Source organism: Abramis brama, assembly GCF_963993115.1.
Source record: "Abramis brama genome assembly, chromosome: 16".
Classification (NCBI taxonomy): Eukaryota; Metazoa; Chordata; class Actinopteri; order Cypriniformes; family Leuciscidae; genus Abramis; species Abramis brama.
In genome coordinates this window covers 21934372-21951844 of record NC_139978.1, presented here as the reverse complement: position 1 = coordinate 21951844, position 17473 = coordinate 21934372, and the positions used below count along the sequence as shown (strand labels likewise).

Here is a 17473-nt window from a genome sequence, read left to right as displayed (position 1 = left end):
CATCCAATAAGAAGACATGCGCATAAATTATGAATAAAACATATTTACCACATGAATCCCTCAATGAGCAAAAAAAAAAAAAAAAAATACTTTAACATTAAACATTTTTAATGAACTATTACAACTATCCCCACCCAAAACAGTCATAACTTAGCTTACTGTTTTAGTGGGTTTGAAGTTGGTATGAACACAAAGCATCAAATTAAACTAGAGAAATAACTTTAGATTATGCAAGTCAAATAATTATCTTTGCTATGCAAAAATAGATACAGATACAATAGATAGGCCTACTTGATACATTTTTTTACTTTCCTTGGAAAAAAAATAAACTTATTATTTTTTGGTCATAAAATCTACAGTGTTGCTCAAAGTCACATGCCACTTCTCCTGTGAGCTCAAAGAGGTGATGCGAGTTTATGATATTGATGACATCACCACAACTTTTTTCTGACTTGTCAAACTGACAGTGTTACAACACTCCCCGATCTCCCCTACCTGTTTCAGATCATTCAGAAAACATTCAAAAGTAATGATCCCATAATGTTTGCAAAATGATCAAATGGAATGTTAATGTTCAATTTAAACATTAAAAAAAATTAAACATTAAAAATACTGGACGGTTTGAACGATCAAAGAACATTCAGAAATAACTTAATTGACTTAATGGGTGTCACAGTCACCAACACTGTAACCTGTCTGCACTACACTTCCCAGCATCCCTTCTGGTCCCCACCTGCATACAATCAGCCATCACCACACCTGCTGCTGATCATCACCAGATACTGATTCCCTGCACCTGCAATCCCTCATCAACACAGCCTATATCAATCTGCATCATCCTCACATCAGTGTCTGGTCTTGTCAACGTTACTGCTACATAAACAGTCAGACTCCTTACCTGAACGCTCACCTGAGATCCAGATCCAGATCCAGATCCAGATCCAGATCCAGATCCAGATCCAGATCCAGATCCAGATCCAGATCCAGATCCAGATCCAGATCCAGATCCAGATCCACCACTGTCTGGTTCTCGTTGTTGTCCCATCACTCTGCTTTTACTTGAACCATTTCACCTTACCATCTATCTGTTCCCTTCTTTGTGTGTATGACAATGTGAATTTAAGTAAACCATTCTTATAACACTTTTCTGTTTGCTGGCTCAGAGTCTCGATTTCTTCCATTTGTAATATTGAGGAACAATATATTTTTTTAATAAAATGCAACAAATTAAATTATATTATGCATTAGAATGCAGTAAAATAAAAGTTTTCCAATATAAAAATACTCAAAGTAAAAATAATTTCTATCGAGTCTCGAACCCTGAAAATGACCATGTCATTTGAAAACAGGTTGTTGAGAGAAGTAAATACTTTACCATAAAAATGTCCTTTCTTTCTTCCTCAAAATGAATGCAATGGAATCGTTAAGGAGCATGGATCATTCAGTCGGATCAAAACCAGGATTTTTCAATTCCTAGATTCCCATCACATTACTAACAAACCAATGTGCACACAAAACACGTACACAAACAAACACACCCTTACACACATTGTAACAGCTGAGTTCTTTTTTGCTCCTTGGTTTGTTTGACATTTCTCTCATCCTCGTCTCAGAGCTGACATCATCGAACCCCCCCCCCCTCGCCCTCGATGACAAGGACACTCCAACCAAAATAAACAGGCATGCCAGGGACACCTTAACAGCGTTCCCTCTCACAGCACTTCACTTTGACTCTCAAATCACATTTCTCAAAAGTGTTTAAACTGTAGGGGTTTACTCAGCCATAAACAGACTCCTAATGTGTTTACATAGCCATATATTCTGCCCATCTACAGCTGTTAGAGAGAGATGGCATGTGTGGGGGGGGGGGGCAAGAAAGAGACAGAGAGAGTGTGGCGGATGACTGACGGAGATGTGAAGAGAATGAGATTAAAACACCTGTATATCTCTGACACAGGTGTGGAGACCTACTTTTATGTCTGTGAAGCCATTGTAAGATTTTTTTTCTAAATAGTGCAAGTTAGAGAGGGAAGAGAGAGAGAGATGTTTGCGCATGTTTGAAAGTCTCAGTAAACATTTCAATAAACACATTCCCACTCAACTAGTGCAACATCACATCACATCACAGAGATGTTCATCTGCAATATCACGACATCTCACTGTCGATAATCGTTCTCACTCTCTCTTTCTCCCTCTTGACCCCCACAGGTCAATCGGGCATATTTTTAATATTACGGTTGTTTCTCAGATAAAGCAATGAGATTAAATGGAGAGCAAATGGAGGCCTTAGTAATCTCAGACCTCTATAAAGTCTCACACTGTGCTCAGATTCACCAAGAGACCAAAGTTTGAAAATGAAAAGTCCCAGAATGAAACCAAACTTTCTCACAAATTCTTCTAAGACCAAGTCAACAATTGACTCATTTGTTTTTGTTCTTTATTGCTCTTCTAGGAAAAACATCTGAGGCAAAGTTGATATTTAAAATACCTGAGAACGTACTAAAGCCACTCGAGCACTGAAAGAAGAAAATGAGCAATAAAAGAGTCTTGTTTTTCTGTTTTTCCCCTCGATTCATTCATCTGTATCTTTCCCAGTACTTTTAGAGAAAGAGATTTAAGGGTTTCATCCTTTTTTTTCTCTTCCTTTTTTCTAGCTTTGTTACACTTTTTCAGCAGCCAGTACGTCCAGTTTTTTTTACAAGATACATTGCATAAGAAAGAGACAAAATGTGTGAGAGAGAACAGCACATTTGCTCAGTGAAGACCAGTGTTGTTGCTGTTAACTAAAACTGAAACTATTAAATATTTTGGAAATATTTTGGTTCTGTTCTGTGGGAGAAAATGCCTTGTTGATGCCAGAGGTCAGATGAGAATGGCCAGACTGGTTCGAGCTGATAGAAAGGCAACAGTATCTCAAATAACCACTCGTTACAACCGAGGTCTGTAGAAGAGCATCTCTGAACAACAACACGTTGAACCTTGAAGAAGAAGGGCTACGGCAGCAGAACACCACACCGGGTGACACTCCTGTCAGCTAAGAACAGGAAACTGATGCTACAGTTCGAACAGGCTCACCAAAATCGGACAATAGAAGATGGGAAAAAAACGTTGCCTGGTCTGACGAGTCTCAATTTCTGCTAGGACATTCTGATGGTAGAGTCAGAATCTGGCGTAAACAACATGAAAGCACGGATCCATCCTGCCTAGTCTCAACTGGTGCTGGCGGGGTAATGGTGTGGGGAATATTTTCTTGGCACATTTTGCCCTTTAGTCTTCATACGGATCTTCTATTCCTCATACATACTGAAATACAAATCTAATGTTCTTGCCATTCAGGCAATCTGTCTTCATGTCTCATAAAGGTCTTTGAAAGATGCTTTGATTTCTTTAGTAGATTCTCAGTTTTTCTGTATTACGTGAAGATTACATAGTGTCATAAAGTGACCAAAAAAAGTCAAATACCACTAATGAATCACTTTAACTTTACAAGAGTTTTCCCTGGAGTTTACTCAAAACACCATCACCACCTACCACACACACACACTCATACACAAACATCCCGACACACACCTGAACGTGCTGATAGCACTCTTCTCCCCTTAAACACCAGCAGCAAAAACAAACGCTGCAGGGTGTTGTGATGCTTTACCGTCAAACAAACCTGACCTTCTGTCCCCCTCCTCTGTCTCTGTGTTGCTGTCTGGGTTTAGAGGAATGATAGCCTCTGCGTAAGGGATTTTTCACTGTCCTCAATGTGTGTGTGTTAGTGCTAAAGACTCTTTTCAGTCGTAACCAGAATTCCTCTGTGGAGATGAATCAGTCTGATTGGTTGTGACACAGCAATCGGTTGATATAGCAGTTATTCCCATCACATTTAAAGCCACGACCACATTTCATTCCACAAAAAGATCTTGTTTAAGCTGTGTTTGATCCGCTAAGGCACAGAACACTCCATCTGGATAAGTGGAGGTCTCCATGGACTCTTTGCCTTTGTTTTTGTGTCTCAAATGCATGAACTGCCAGTCTTGGTTTGAGATGTTTAATAAAATAGAAGGTAAACCCTTCTGGCAAAGCAGAGGCCCTTGACAGCATCTTGTTGGTGCAATCGGTGTTGGTGGGACCAGCTTTATGTCACCTCAGTGTCTTTAAATTCAGAGAGAGAATGAGACAGAGAGAAGTACAAAGATAGTTGGCTTCACATCAGCACTACTGCATAGGCTAAAAAAAAAGTCAAATAAATCATACAATGCAAAAATGCATGTGAGAGAATATGAAATAAAACACTTCAGGCAATGGAACAATTTAAATTTGTATGCATGTTTTGTTTCTCAGGAAAATGTAGCCTTTTAAAGGATATTTGTGAATGCAATGAGAAACACAGGTAACACTTTATTTTACAGTGTCCTTGTTACATATGTTACATGTACTTACTATAGTAATAACAGTAAATTATGCATAATTACATGCAACTAACCCTCAACCCTAACCCTATAGTAAGTACATGTAGTTGCTTAATATTTCTCAGTACTTATAATTACACTGTAACAATGACACCTTAAAATTAAGTGTAACCGAAACACATTCTTTATACACATATATTATATTATATTATATTATATTATATTATATTATATTATATTATATTATATTATATTATATTATATTATATTATATTATATTATATTGTATTATATTATATTATATTATATTATATTATATTATATTATATTATATTACATTATATTATATTATATTATATTATATTATATTATATTATATTATATTATATTATAATATATTATATTATATTATATTATAATATATTATATTATATCGCATTATATTATATCGCATTATATTATATCATATCGTATTATATTATATTATATTATATTATATTATATTATATTATATTATATTATATTATATTATATTATATTATATTATATTATATTATTATGCTAGTTTTACTGTATTTTTTATGTATGATTCGGTGTATTATTTCTGCCCAAGCTGTTAGTGCATTCTTTTGGCAATAACGTACTGGGGGGAAAAAGTTGGTCACACTAAGCACTACTTTCTCCCATCCAGATTTATATGCAAGCCATTTACAGATTTCCCTGAAGAGTTAAAATGCATCTTTGGCACTTGCAAGTTGTTTGTTTAAGCAGTCTGACATGGAACACAGTGGCTCAGCCCATTGTGTGAGTTTGGGGCGGGGTTTGTCTGTTTTGACGACCAATTGAGTACAAGGGACACTGCCCTTGTACTTAATTGGTCGTCAAAACAGACAAAGGAAACCTGCTTGAAAATAGTCATAATTTTTACCAATAATAATAATGGCACCGAAATCCACTGTGTCCTCTGCTGTGAAGTAACAAAAGCTTCTCAGTTACAGCACATGCGTGTGGTTTGGAAGAAGTCTCTGTGTTTGATTGGATCACAAAAGGGATAATACCTCCACATATCCCTCCACATCAAAGCGGGAGGCCTTAACAACTGTCACATCACATCAGTGGCTTTCCAAGTATGTGTGTGTGTGTGTGAGGCAGAATCTATCAGGGCAAAGCAGGATCAAAGGGAGGTAAGGTTACTACACGCACAGGTCGTGGGAACACACCTCACTTCCTCACCACACACGCACATACAATGATTTTAACTGCAAAGTTCAGTGCAAGGGAGACGAACACAAGAAATATAAACCAATAGACACTAATGTTGGTTATGATCAAAGAGATGACACATTAGTGATGGATGACATTCTCTCTCACTTCTCTCATCCCTCATACCCCTATTTTGCTGTGTTGTGATAAGGCTTTAAAGAGTACACACACACACACACACACACACACACACACACACACACACACACACACACACACACACACACACACACACACACACACATACATTTGTTACAGTTACAGTTTTGCAGTCTTCAACTGTAATCTTTATGGGAATGCCCTCTCTATAAGAAAATATTCCTCTCTGTATCCTTTCACTCTTTTTTTCCTGTTCAGATGTCATACGTCAATGCCTGAAAGCTGTTTGAAAGGTTGTGGAAAGAATTTGTAAATCTGAACGATATGTTTGCCTTTGCTTTGTTTAATTCTGCTCTGTTAAGAATCATATTTAATCTGTAAAGTTGAAATATTGAGGCACTTTATAGTGCTATATGTAGCTTAGGTATGAGATAAACCTTTTTGCATCCAGCCTCTGGAAAATAAGGAGTTCACCAGAATCTGTGGTTTCAACAACAGGACATGACAGAGGAGATGGGAGAAGAGGAGCAGAGAGAGAAAGGGGAAAATAGGGGCGTAAAGGCTCTCTAGCAGCTCTCTCCAGGCAAGCGCATTAGTTCCAGGACGTTAAAATGAAGTCCGATGGATCATCCTCTTTCTGAGATCGACTTTCATAATGCCCTGTTTACATTTATATGTTCATTGCATTTATGTTTTTGGCATACACTCTAAAACCACTTATAAAAATGTGTGTGTATTGTGCAGTTACTTCAGCAGGTGAAAAAGTTCATAGCAAAGTCCTCTTTTATCAGAACTTGAACTCTTTATCTCCTTTTGAATTAATGAATTGTGAGGTAGGCCTACACTGTCAAATATCTTCTTGAGAATAAAACAGGCCCCAGATGTGCATGTTGTTGGCCTGCAGTGATTTCACCACTATGGTTTTAGTTGTGAAGGCGGTTCCCACAGTAATGGCGCCATCTGCTGGTCAATAAAGTTTTTTTCCCTTCTTTTTTTACATTGAACAGCAGTTCAAATGTTAGATAAACACTGCTGTCTGCAGGACAGCAGAAGAACTGAATCTGAACGTTCAATTTATTTTACTGTAATACTATTTTTTTTATTAACATTACTGGATCATTATTATAATGTCTGTGTGTGTACCTGCTTAACCATGTATTTTTGTAACTTGTGTATTTGTATATGCTTTGACCAATTTGTATGCAAATCAATACTTTAAAAATTAAAATTGAATGGAAATTAAAATTGGATACCTGGGATATTATAAAGCTCAAGTAATTTACATTTCAGACAGTAGATGCCGTGCAATTATGGAGTATGGCATGCAGCTTTTTATTGTTATTATATAATAAAATTTATTATTTGTTTTTTACACACTTCCAAACGGAAGTTCCAGCATTTTCTTTCCTATTTTGATGTAGTGAAACGGCTTCTCAAAAAAGAAAGAATGTAGGGCACAACTTGATTTTGTCTATTGGGAATTTATTTGATTGTTGTGATTTGCTGTTGTTGCAATCTCATGTGTTGGATCAAACGTGTTGGTTTGGAGCATTGATCAGCGGTCAATGGCATCGAGCGATTTTTGCAGGATGTGCGATTTGTTTGACTATTTGTTGCTAAACTAAAGAAGCCATTGAGCATCGTCGAGAGGTTAAAAGGATTGGATTGGATTAAACCCGCCAATAGCGTGCCAGGTGGATAATCCAGTTTGTGATTAGTCCCCCGCAAATTTGTAACGGAAGCAGGATAGAAGAATGTACAGGTTTCCAGCCTGAGCTGCAGGGCAAAATCAAATCGCCGGCAGATCGGGCTGGGTTTACTAGCAATATTCCATAGCCTAAAAAAAATAAGAACTGTCAATTTTTCATGTGACTTTAAAGAATCGGTTGAGTGAATGATTCAGTGACAAAACATGATCACTTGTCGCCACCTACTGGCGTAACATTGTAACATGCAGAAGGACCACTAAATTAATCAGTGAATGTTTTTTTTAATAAACTGATTCAAAGATTCGAGTCATCAATATGAATGAATGAATCCCGGACCCCATTAATAAAGTGCAACTTTAAATCTTCCTTATATCCTCTCTTCGAGTCGACTGTCAGACCGGAGGCGGGAGGGGAGAGCAGGAGCTGCGCGAGGCGGTGGCTCGCACTTCGTTTTGCCCTATTATGGTCACGAGCGTGACAGCGCGCGCTACCCAGCATGCGTCGCGGCGTGAGGCTCCGCCACAGCCAAGATGACCGACTTTGAGGAGCCGCTTTCAGACGAGGAGAAGGTAAAAATAAACAATAAGTTACCTTTCACAAAACACTGAAATACATGCGCTCGTATGTCCTTATATTAAAGCCCTCCGCTTGCAGAGGGCTGAATGGCTGCTTCCCGGAAGAAGCGCGAGGTAGTCTAGCCGGTTAGCTATGTGCTAATTTGTGAGGAAGTGAAATCGCAGCTTTGCACTCCCGTAAAACACAGAGACCTGACTTAATAAAAGCGATACACCGAACAAACAAACAGAATTTTAACAACTCTCGGGCTGTACGCTAGATTCAAAATGGCCGTGTTGTTTTCAGTGGAAGTGTTGTGAGCGTCAGCTGTTAGCCTGTTAGCTGTCAGAGTGAGTTCAGAAATAGATGTCAGCAGATCCACCCACTCCGAACCGAGCCGATGGGCTTTAACGGGCCGTGCTCCGGTAGAGTTACACATGTGTGGGACAGCAGATGCCAGATCCTCCTGACACGACAGCCATCTGAGCCGAAAACATCGGCCGGATGAAGTTACGACCGCAAGAACGGGTGTGTTTGTGGGTGGAAGTCTGCAATCTCTGCGGGTTTGAGTGGATAGGATAGTCGATCATTTATATCAATTCTTTCATCATTGATGCACTGTGTTGTTTCTGCAGTAAAACACAAAATGAGATGTTAGGAGAATGCTAGTCTCGGTCACAGTTCACTTTTAATCGCGTCTTTTTCCGTTTATTAAAAGTGAATGGTGACCGAGGCTGTTATTCATATGTTCTGTCACTTTGACAGTAGTTTTGAGTTTCATATGGTGCAAGGCCAGTGGTGACTGATTTTATTCGTGCTCTTTTTTTTCTCCGTTCTGTCTCTGTCATTTAACCGCCACGTTTTCTTCCCCTTTAATACATGTGGTCATTTTCTGTATACTGTCAAAGCTTTGAGTTCCAGGCTCAGCTGACTTCCCCAGCCAGACCACATGAGATGGTAATTTGAAAGATTACCAGGTGCTTCCCTTTATGTTAACCTCTTTCCCTTCTCTTCATTAAATGCAGTCAGAAAACTGCACTGTTAGTTCTGGTTATGTGAATGAATATGGTTTCAAAACAATTTTAAGAGACAAAGTTTACCCAAAAATGAAAATGGTCATATTTTACTCTCAATATGTCTCTTCAAACCTGTTTGACTTTTCTTCTTTGGATCACAACAACAATTTTGAAAAATGTTTTTTTTTTGTCAATACAATGAAAGTCAATGGTGTCTAATGATGTAAAATAGGGAAATATATATATATATATATATATATATATATATACATATATAGTCATATTGATAATCACACAAATTTGGGTCAAATTGTGCAGCTTTTTCAAAAATCACATTTTAATTTGCTATTACAATATTTATCAGAAAAGCGCAATTTTTTTTTGTTGCCTCCAAATCATCAACCCAATCATTGCAGGGCTCCAAACAAAAAAATCTATCAAGGAGCCAATGGCTCCTATAGGGAAAAAAACAGGCGCCAAATAATTTTTTTAAGAGCCACATAACAATGCACTTACATTTTAGTCACCCTGTTGTGTGCATGTCTCTCCTCTTCTTACAGTTTCAGCATTTTCATCTTGTGAATGTTCTGGGAACTGGAGCTTATTTGGTAACTGAATGTCACTTCCGACTTATGAACTATTTCATAAGTTCATATTTTGGCGCTTTCACTCAGTGAAACGTTCACGCAAAGCATCTAATTTCATGACGTTAACAAAACAAATGAAGCGATAGGCTTGGGGTGGGCGATATGGCAAAAATATCATATCACGATTTTTTTCAGGAAAATCACAATTCACGATTTTATCACAATTCTTTTTATGTTGGTTTTACTATTTTGTGACTGAGCATTACAGCCAAACTAATGTCCATATTTTAAAAACAAAGCCTTAGGTAACAAAATGTAAAATAAAAAAGAATGGCAGAAAGGGGCGAAGATAAAAATGTAGTCATTATTTTCTTTGTTATTAAATATTAAGATCAAAGATAAACATTACACATACACAACTTAATATACAAATGAAATAAACAGTGCTTTATGTTTTCAGCTACAGTAGGTTTATTTAACAGTAGCATTGAAGAAAGTAATTAAATTAACAAATATGAAAATAAAACAAAACATAGACTTCACTGTATAAATAATAAATTGATACTTATTAAAGCTACTATTAAAGTTATCAGTCAAGAGCAGTGAGTAATTTTCTCTTTGCATTTTGTTGTTTCATTAACATTAAAAGGATAGTTCTCCTAAAAATTCAAATTGTCATAATTTACTCTCTCAAGTTGTTTTAAACTTGTTTTTCTTCTGTTGAAAATAAAAGTTATTTGGACGAATGTGGGTAACCAAACAGTTGATGTACCCCAGTGAAGTCAATGGGGACCAGCTACTGTTTGGTTACCCACATTCTTCAAATTATTAATATTAGAAAATATTAGAAGGAAATTAATACAGTTTTGGAACAATATTAGAGTGCGTAAATGAGATAATTTTTATTTTTGGGTGAACTATCCCTTTAAGGACAAGCGGCAGGGTGTTTACAATTGCTACTGTCTCTTAAGAGCTGCGCGCGACACGTCTAATGTACACGCATTTGACAAGCCGATTTTCTCTCAATTTTCTCAAGTTTGCTTTCACTTTAGACATAACCGACTTTGTTTATGTAAACCTTGTGTGTATTTAACAGTATTAGCACAATAAGACTCAAAATATAACTTAGTCCAGTATCCAGGCGCTGGTAGACAGGCTTTTAGTGCATGTGAGCTTCACATGTACGCGCTGAGAAAGGCACATGTTAGAACAGCGCATCAGCACGCAAATTAAATGTTTAACCGACAAGGCATTAAAGCACATGCAAATTATTAACTTTTGTGAACTGCAGTGTCCCGTTCCGCTGCGTTAACATGTGAATATACGTCGCGTTGTTCAGTATGTTTTGACCGGGACAGAGGCGCCAGAACAGCAACTAGAGTGCAGGATTCTACGATATTTCTTCAAAAGCAGATCGTGGAGACATTTTAATCGTCCATGATGAAAAATCGTCATATCGCACACCCCTACGATAGGCTACTGGTTATAAAACATGCACGTAGGATGCAAATTTTACAATCAAAGGGAGTAAATTTGTATTGTCGCCAATGGCGACCTTGGCAGAAATTTCACTCGCAAATAAATATTTTTGGTCGCAAATGCGACCATTTTAGTCGCAGTTTGGAGCCCTGCATTGACTTTTATTATAAAACAGTTTAAAGGGCATTCTTCAAAATATTGTATTTTAGTCAACTGTCATTGTAATAGCACACAACAGATCTGATGTATAATTGTCCTGATCTGAAACACATAGACATTTAAGCTAAGTTTGAGATTATGTGAAGTGAGAGATGTTTATGGACATTTATTACTGTGGGTGATGTGGTTTTGAAGTATTAACAGTGTTTAAGTGGTAAGTTGTGCTTTTTTGCAAATATATGTATTGAGATCTCAGCAGTGTGTGTTATTGAAGTGTTACAGGGTTTATGTATGTTGTAATTTGAGCTCTGGAGTCACCCGCTAGAAACTGGCTGTGATTCAGTATTGCTGAAGCCACCGTGTTTCAGTAAGGCAAATATGTGCCCGCTTGTAATTTATTGTTTTATTTCTGCAGGTTCGCATCGCATCTAACTTTGTGACCCACGCTCCCCCTGGAGAATTCAATGAAGTCTTCAATGGTGAGTGTCAGTTTAAAGGACAAGTTCGGTATTTTACACTTAAAGCCCTGTTTACAGATCGTTTCTGATGAAATAGAACGGTTAAGATTAAAATTTGGACACATGCTGCTGTCCCGAGAATTTTAGGTTTCTTTCGCTTTCCCCCCCACCTACACAATGGCAGCCTATGGGCACTGGAACAATCCTTCCTAAAACGCATTAAACTTTCGTTTACAAAGACGTGAAACTCACCGAATGGTCAGGGGTGTTCATTGATATGCTCACACAAAAATCGCTGCAAAAGATGCTTTCCAACAGGTGTTTTACCATTCGTTGTAAAACTGTGGACCTATTTTTCCAAACGACTCACACCCGTAGATTCTTCCGTTGAGAGCTTGAATAATAGACACTCCAGCCCAGTTTCCGGCGGCGGAGTAATACCGTACCTCACAGCACATCCAATACAAGTCAATGGAGTTGGACAAAACTATGATAAAACCTGTTGGAAAGCATCTTTTGCAGCGATTTTTGTGTGAGCATATCAGTGAACACCCCAGACCATTCGGTGAGTTTCACGTCTTTGTAAACGAAAGTTTAATGCGTTTTAGGAAGGATTGTTCCAGTGCACATAGGCTGCCATTGTGTAGGTGGGGGGGGAAAAGCGAAAGAAACCTAAAATTCTCAGGACAGCAGCATGTGTCCAAATTTTAATCTTAACCGTTCTATTTCATCAGAAACGATCTGTAAACAGGGCTTTAAGTGTAAAATACCGAACTTGTCCTTTAAACTCTGTTCTGGGACCTTTCAGTTACAGTATTGGTCTAAAGTGGTAGTACATGAACACATGCTCTAGTTTTTCATTATGCTTTTACTACTTGCTGATGTGAACTGAAGTGGCCTGTTGCATACTACAATTTGCATACTAAAATCAAACACACACTAGTACTACACGCTATGCACATTTACACTTCTAAGTTTAGGGTCAGTAAGATTTCTATTTCAAATAAATGCTGTTCTTTTGAACTTTCAGATAAATCATAGAATTCTGAACAAGTGTCATGGTTAACACAAAAATATTAAGCAGCATGTCTTTAACATAAGAATAAATGATTCTTAAGCACCAAATCAGCATATTAAAATGATTTCTGAAGGATCATGTGGCACTGAAGACTGGAGTAATGGCTGCTAAAAATTTAGCTTTTACATCACAGGAATAAATGACATTTTAAAATATATTAAAATAGTACTGTAATACTGTATTTTGTCAAAATATTGTACTGTATTTTTGATCAAATAAATGCAGCCTTGGTGAGTATAAGAGACTACTTTCAAAAACAATTAAAAAAAATTATAATGACGCCAAACTTTTAAAGGGTAGTGTACAGTTTCTATACTGTACTACAGCACACACAATATACTACAAGCCTGACAGCAGACTGTGTGCGTGAATTACAAGATTGTTATCTCCAACTGAAGCTACAATCCCAGCATATCTCCCTCAAACTTGAGCTAGTAGCAATAACAGATTTGATTCTTGACATCATCAAACAACACAGGGGGGAAAGTCTTATGATAATTTTTACTGATTTGCACAGACTGTATAAAAAGAGTCTTGCAGTTTAGTTGGCTGTTCCTCATCTCGCTCATCGAGACAAAATTTCAAACCAGCTTTATATTACACTAGGTTTTTGCTTGATTTTTATCTTTTTGTTTTTGTAGATGTGCGACTTCTCCTCAACAATGACAACCTCCTTCGGGAAGGGGCAGCACAGTAAGTTATTTTGCAGATCCGTGTGTCTCATGTCATAGTGGCAAGAAAAAGTATGCAGATCCCTTGGAATGAACTGGTTTTCTGCAGTAATTTGCCATAAATTGGTATCTGGTCCTCATCTAAGTCACAACAATAGACAAAAACAATGTGCTTAAGATGATAAAACAAAAACATTGAAGCCACCCTGACATTATCCTGTAGGATATTTTGGCAAACGACTGATGGATGCATAAACACTTTGAGATTGCTTTGAGTGTCTTGTCAGTCAAAGTAGCTCTACACCACACCTTCAAACTCATTTCATTAATTGGTCTCCAGGTGTGCAACCTACTGACTCCAATTAGCTTTTGTTGAAGTAATAAGTCTATGGAATCACTTTTTCTTCCAACACTGTGAATGTTGGGTGTGTTCAATAAAGACGTGAGACATGATGAGGATCAGATCACATTTTATGGCAGATTACTGCAGAAAACCAGTTCATTTCAATGGGTTCACATACTTTCACCATTGTATGTCCAGATGCATCTGTGTGTAGTTTAAAGTTTGTGATTATAAAGAGGATTCATGCTGCATTGTCTCTTTCTCTGTTTCACAGTGCCTTTGCTCAGTATAATATGGATCAGTTCACACCTGTCAAACTGGACGGTAGTGAGGAGTCGGTAGGTTCATGTTTTGATTGCAGTTCAAACTCTCAGATTCAGTTTAGGTTTTGTAAATGAGCATGCCCTAAGACTCTGTGCTAGTTTTGAATTGAGGGCACACTGTTGACACATTATTTATTCAAGCTGGGTGTAAACTCTGCTCTCTGGAGATCTGTGTGTACTTTGTATGTGTGATTAGGGCAGGTGTGGTCATTGTACTGTGAGTGTTTGCTGCTGCGTGAGAGTGGCTGTAGAGCTCTGTGTGTGATTAGTTCTGTCTGAAGAGCAAGGCACATCCTGTTCCTGCAGGTTCTGATAACCGAGCATGGAGATCTGGGTCAGGGACGGTTCTTCGACCCACGGAAGCGGGTTTCATTCCGTTTCGATCACCTCCGAAAGGAAGCAAGCGATCCTCAGTCTTACGAGGGAGAGACCGGCCTCCGGTCCTGGAGAGACGCCTGTGATGAAGAGCTCAGTGCTTACGTGAAGGAGCACTATCCCAGTGGAGTCTGCACGGTACACATGTTTCCCATGGGAATCTCAACAAAATATGATTTCTGTAACATATACATTTATGCATTGCAGCCATTATTTGCGAAATCATGCTCCTTTGGACACATGTTCTAATGTTTCTGCTGCAGGTGTATGGGAAAACTGTTGACGGTCAGCAAACAATCATTGCTTGTATTGAGGGTCATAAGTTTGAGCCAAAAAACTTTTGGTGAGTAATCTTCAGTGATGTATCTTCTTATAGGTGACTCTCTGGAATACTTCATTCTTATTGTTGCTGAAAAGTGGTACTGCCTAAAGTTATGTGGGAATGTGATACTTTCCCCCCAAGATTCTTTAATAAATAAAAAGTTCAAAAGAACAGCGTTTATTTGAAATAGAATACTTTTTTAACATAAGTGTCTAGTTACTGTACAGCCATCAGTCACTTTTGGTAAATAATAGATTCAAAAGCTAGAATGGTCTGATTGTACCTCGACTCTCTGATGGTCTTATCTTGTTATTCTCTTGTCAGGAATGGCCGGTGCAGGTCAGAGTGGAAGTTCACCATTAGTAAGTCATCAGCTCAGGTGGTGGGAGTATTGAAGATCCAGGTGAGACCTGACAGACTAGAATAGCGGGGATGCGAAGAAAGTTTGACTGTGAAGAGTTTTTGATATAATTTGGTTTCCTACAGGTGCATTATTACGAGGATGGTAATGTTCAACTGGTGAGCCATAAGGAAGTGGAGGAGTCCATTGACGTGACTGTAAGTTAAAAAAAAAGTTTGTTTGGTTAATGTGTGAGATTTCAAAGTAGTTTTAAAGTCAATTCCTGCCTTTTTATCTCTAGGATGAATCCCAGACTGCCAAGAACTTTGTAAAAATCATTGAAAACGCTGAAAATGATTACCAGGTGAGAAATTGATCTGATCAACATGTGTACATGTAATTATTTTATATGACTTTACAACCCTAGTAAATGCTTCCCTCCAGACGGCTATCAGTGAGAACTACCAGACAATGTCAGACACCACCTTCAAAGCTCTCCGCAGACAGCTGCCCGTCACCCGCACCAAGATCGACTGGAACAAGATCCTCAGCTACAAGATTGGCAAAGAGATGCAAAACGCTTAGAACCACCCCGGTTCCTTTTCCTTCTGTTAAATTGTGGAGTCGGCTCTCAGAACACCACATGCCGTTCGCTCAGTGTGAAGAAGTCTCCCAAAAATGAAAATTAAAAAAAAAAAAAAAAACTTTAAAGAGGATGTAATTTCATTCAACTTTCTGTCATTAATGGACTTCGATGGGTCTCAGCTGTGGGAAGAGGTTTAAATGAGAACTTGAGGGAATCGTGGATCTAAATTATCTGCAGTTATTGCTTTTCTCTCATTTACCCGCTCGCAAGTCACTCAGAGTTTGTATTGTTTTGACTTTTGTCCTTTTGTTTTTTTTGTGAACTGTTACAGCTGCAATACTTGTACAAACGGTTTTGTGTTTTAAAACAGTGGATAAGTTATGCCTCACTCACTGTTTTTCCAAACCCCAATCAGGCACCAACCCCTCCTTCCTTCCTCTTCCTCTGCCTACTGACAACCTGGGGAGATGAGATTTCCTGCTGTCCCATCCTCAACTATCCAGGCTGTAACAGGATGATGTTGGGAGAGGAGGGGAACGGGTTGTGTGTCTGGGTTTGGAATGGCCATCTGTCTTAACTGCTTTCTTCATATCTTTCTCTAACAGTGACTCAGTCTGCTAAACTAAAATGGTTTAATAACCTAAAAAGACAAAATAAATAAATCCATGGATAACCCTTTTTTGTGGCAAAGACATCCAAATTAAGTCTTGATTTTTATATTTGCACACCAGTTGAATTTTTTTCAGATATAGTGGTTCAGACTGTCTGTTACAGGTACTTGTGATGCATTTAGGATATCCACAGTCTGTTGTGCAACAAATCCAAAACCCATACTGACTGAGCTCCGTTGCATGTTTCTGCCACACTGCTTTCACATTGACTTTAGTCTTGTTTGTCTTTAATGTTCCATCAAAGATCCTCTGTAACATACACCCATCATGTAAGACTGGCATATTCTCTGTCTCTCGTAACCTTTATTTTTTTCAGATTTTAAATCATGCAAAAGTAATGTCTACTCAGTAAATGGCACCATAATGACTAAATGGTTACTGCTGAACCTTTTATTTTGTAAATCAACTGTTGTATTTGTAGCTTAAGTCTGTGCAGATTCCACTTTTTTTTTATTTGTAGTGATGTTCTCCTGTTGATACATATTCACAATAATCAATATCCATTGTATATAAAAAAACAAAACAAGAGTAAACTTCAAAACTCTTTATTAGCTCAGGGAAATAAATTCACTCAACACCTAACTAGCCGTAAAAATCATCTGGTAAAATTCAACTAAATTTAACAAACTGTATTTTCATACAAATAGCTAAAAACTGGTCTTTGCAAGTCCCAGGTAGAAATATAAAATTCTGGTTCAGTTTTGAAAAACAAAACAAAAAACATTCCAGTAGTAAAAATCTAAACTGCTACTTGAAAAGGTTTCAATACAGTAGGAGAAATGGTGAGGTATTTAAAAACAGAAAAGTAAATGACCATAGAGCAGCTGAAATCAATGCAAGAAAGGACAGAAACATGCATCACATTTACTTATAAAAACACAGCATACTTTGTTCTTTCGCAAGCAAGTTAAGACTGTATGCTGCATTTATGTGAGCAATACCTTCATGCCAGCAAGATGTTTTTACACAAACATTACATTTCTATTTTCATACTAGTTAAAATATAAAGGTCAAAAGAAGACACGGGTAAGAAAAAAGT

General features: G+C 37.7%; 1 protein-coding gene across 1 annotated transcript; it reads left to right on the top strand.

Moving 5' to 3' along the window:
* Window positions 1-7865: 7865 nt before the first annotated feature.
* On the top strand, window positions 7866-16806 carry capza1b (capping actin protein of muscle Z-line subunit alpha 1b). Its single transcript, XM_084087846.1, has 10 exons — window positions 7866-8040; window positions 11683-11746; window positions 13445-13496; window positions 14092-14155; window positions 14447-14653; window positions 14779-14858; window positions 15162-15240; window positions 15324-15395; window positions 15479-15541; window positions 15622-16806. Exons 1-10 carry the CDS (start codon window positions 8002-8004, stop codon window positions 15760-15762), a joined length of 861 nt encoding a protein of 286 aa, XP_083943972.1. The 5' UTR covers window positions 7866-8001; the 3' UTR covers window positions 15763-16806.
* The last annotated feature ends 667 nt before the right edge of the window (window positions 16807-17473 follow it).

What these genes read in the sequence shown, in the direction of transcription:
- capza1b (XM_084087846.1), top strand. Translation starts at nt 8,002, where the DNA reads ATGACCGACTTTGAGGAGCCGCTTTCAGACGAGGAGAAG. An exon ending in CGCTTTCAGACGAGGAGAAG is followed by an intron (nt 8,041 to 11,682) that starts GTAAAAATAAAC and finishes TTATTTCTGCAG; the next exon opens with GTTCGCATCGCATCTAACTT. An exon ending in CTTCGGGAAGGGGCAGCACA is followed by an intron (nt 13,497 to 14,091) that starts GTAAGTTATTTT and finishes TCTGTTTCACAG; the next exon opens with TGCCTTTGCTCAGTATAATA.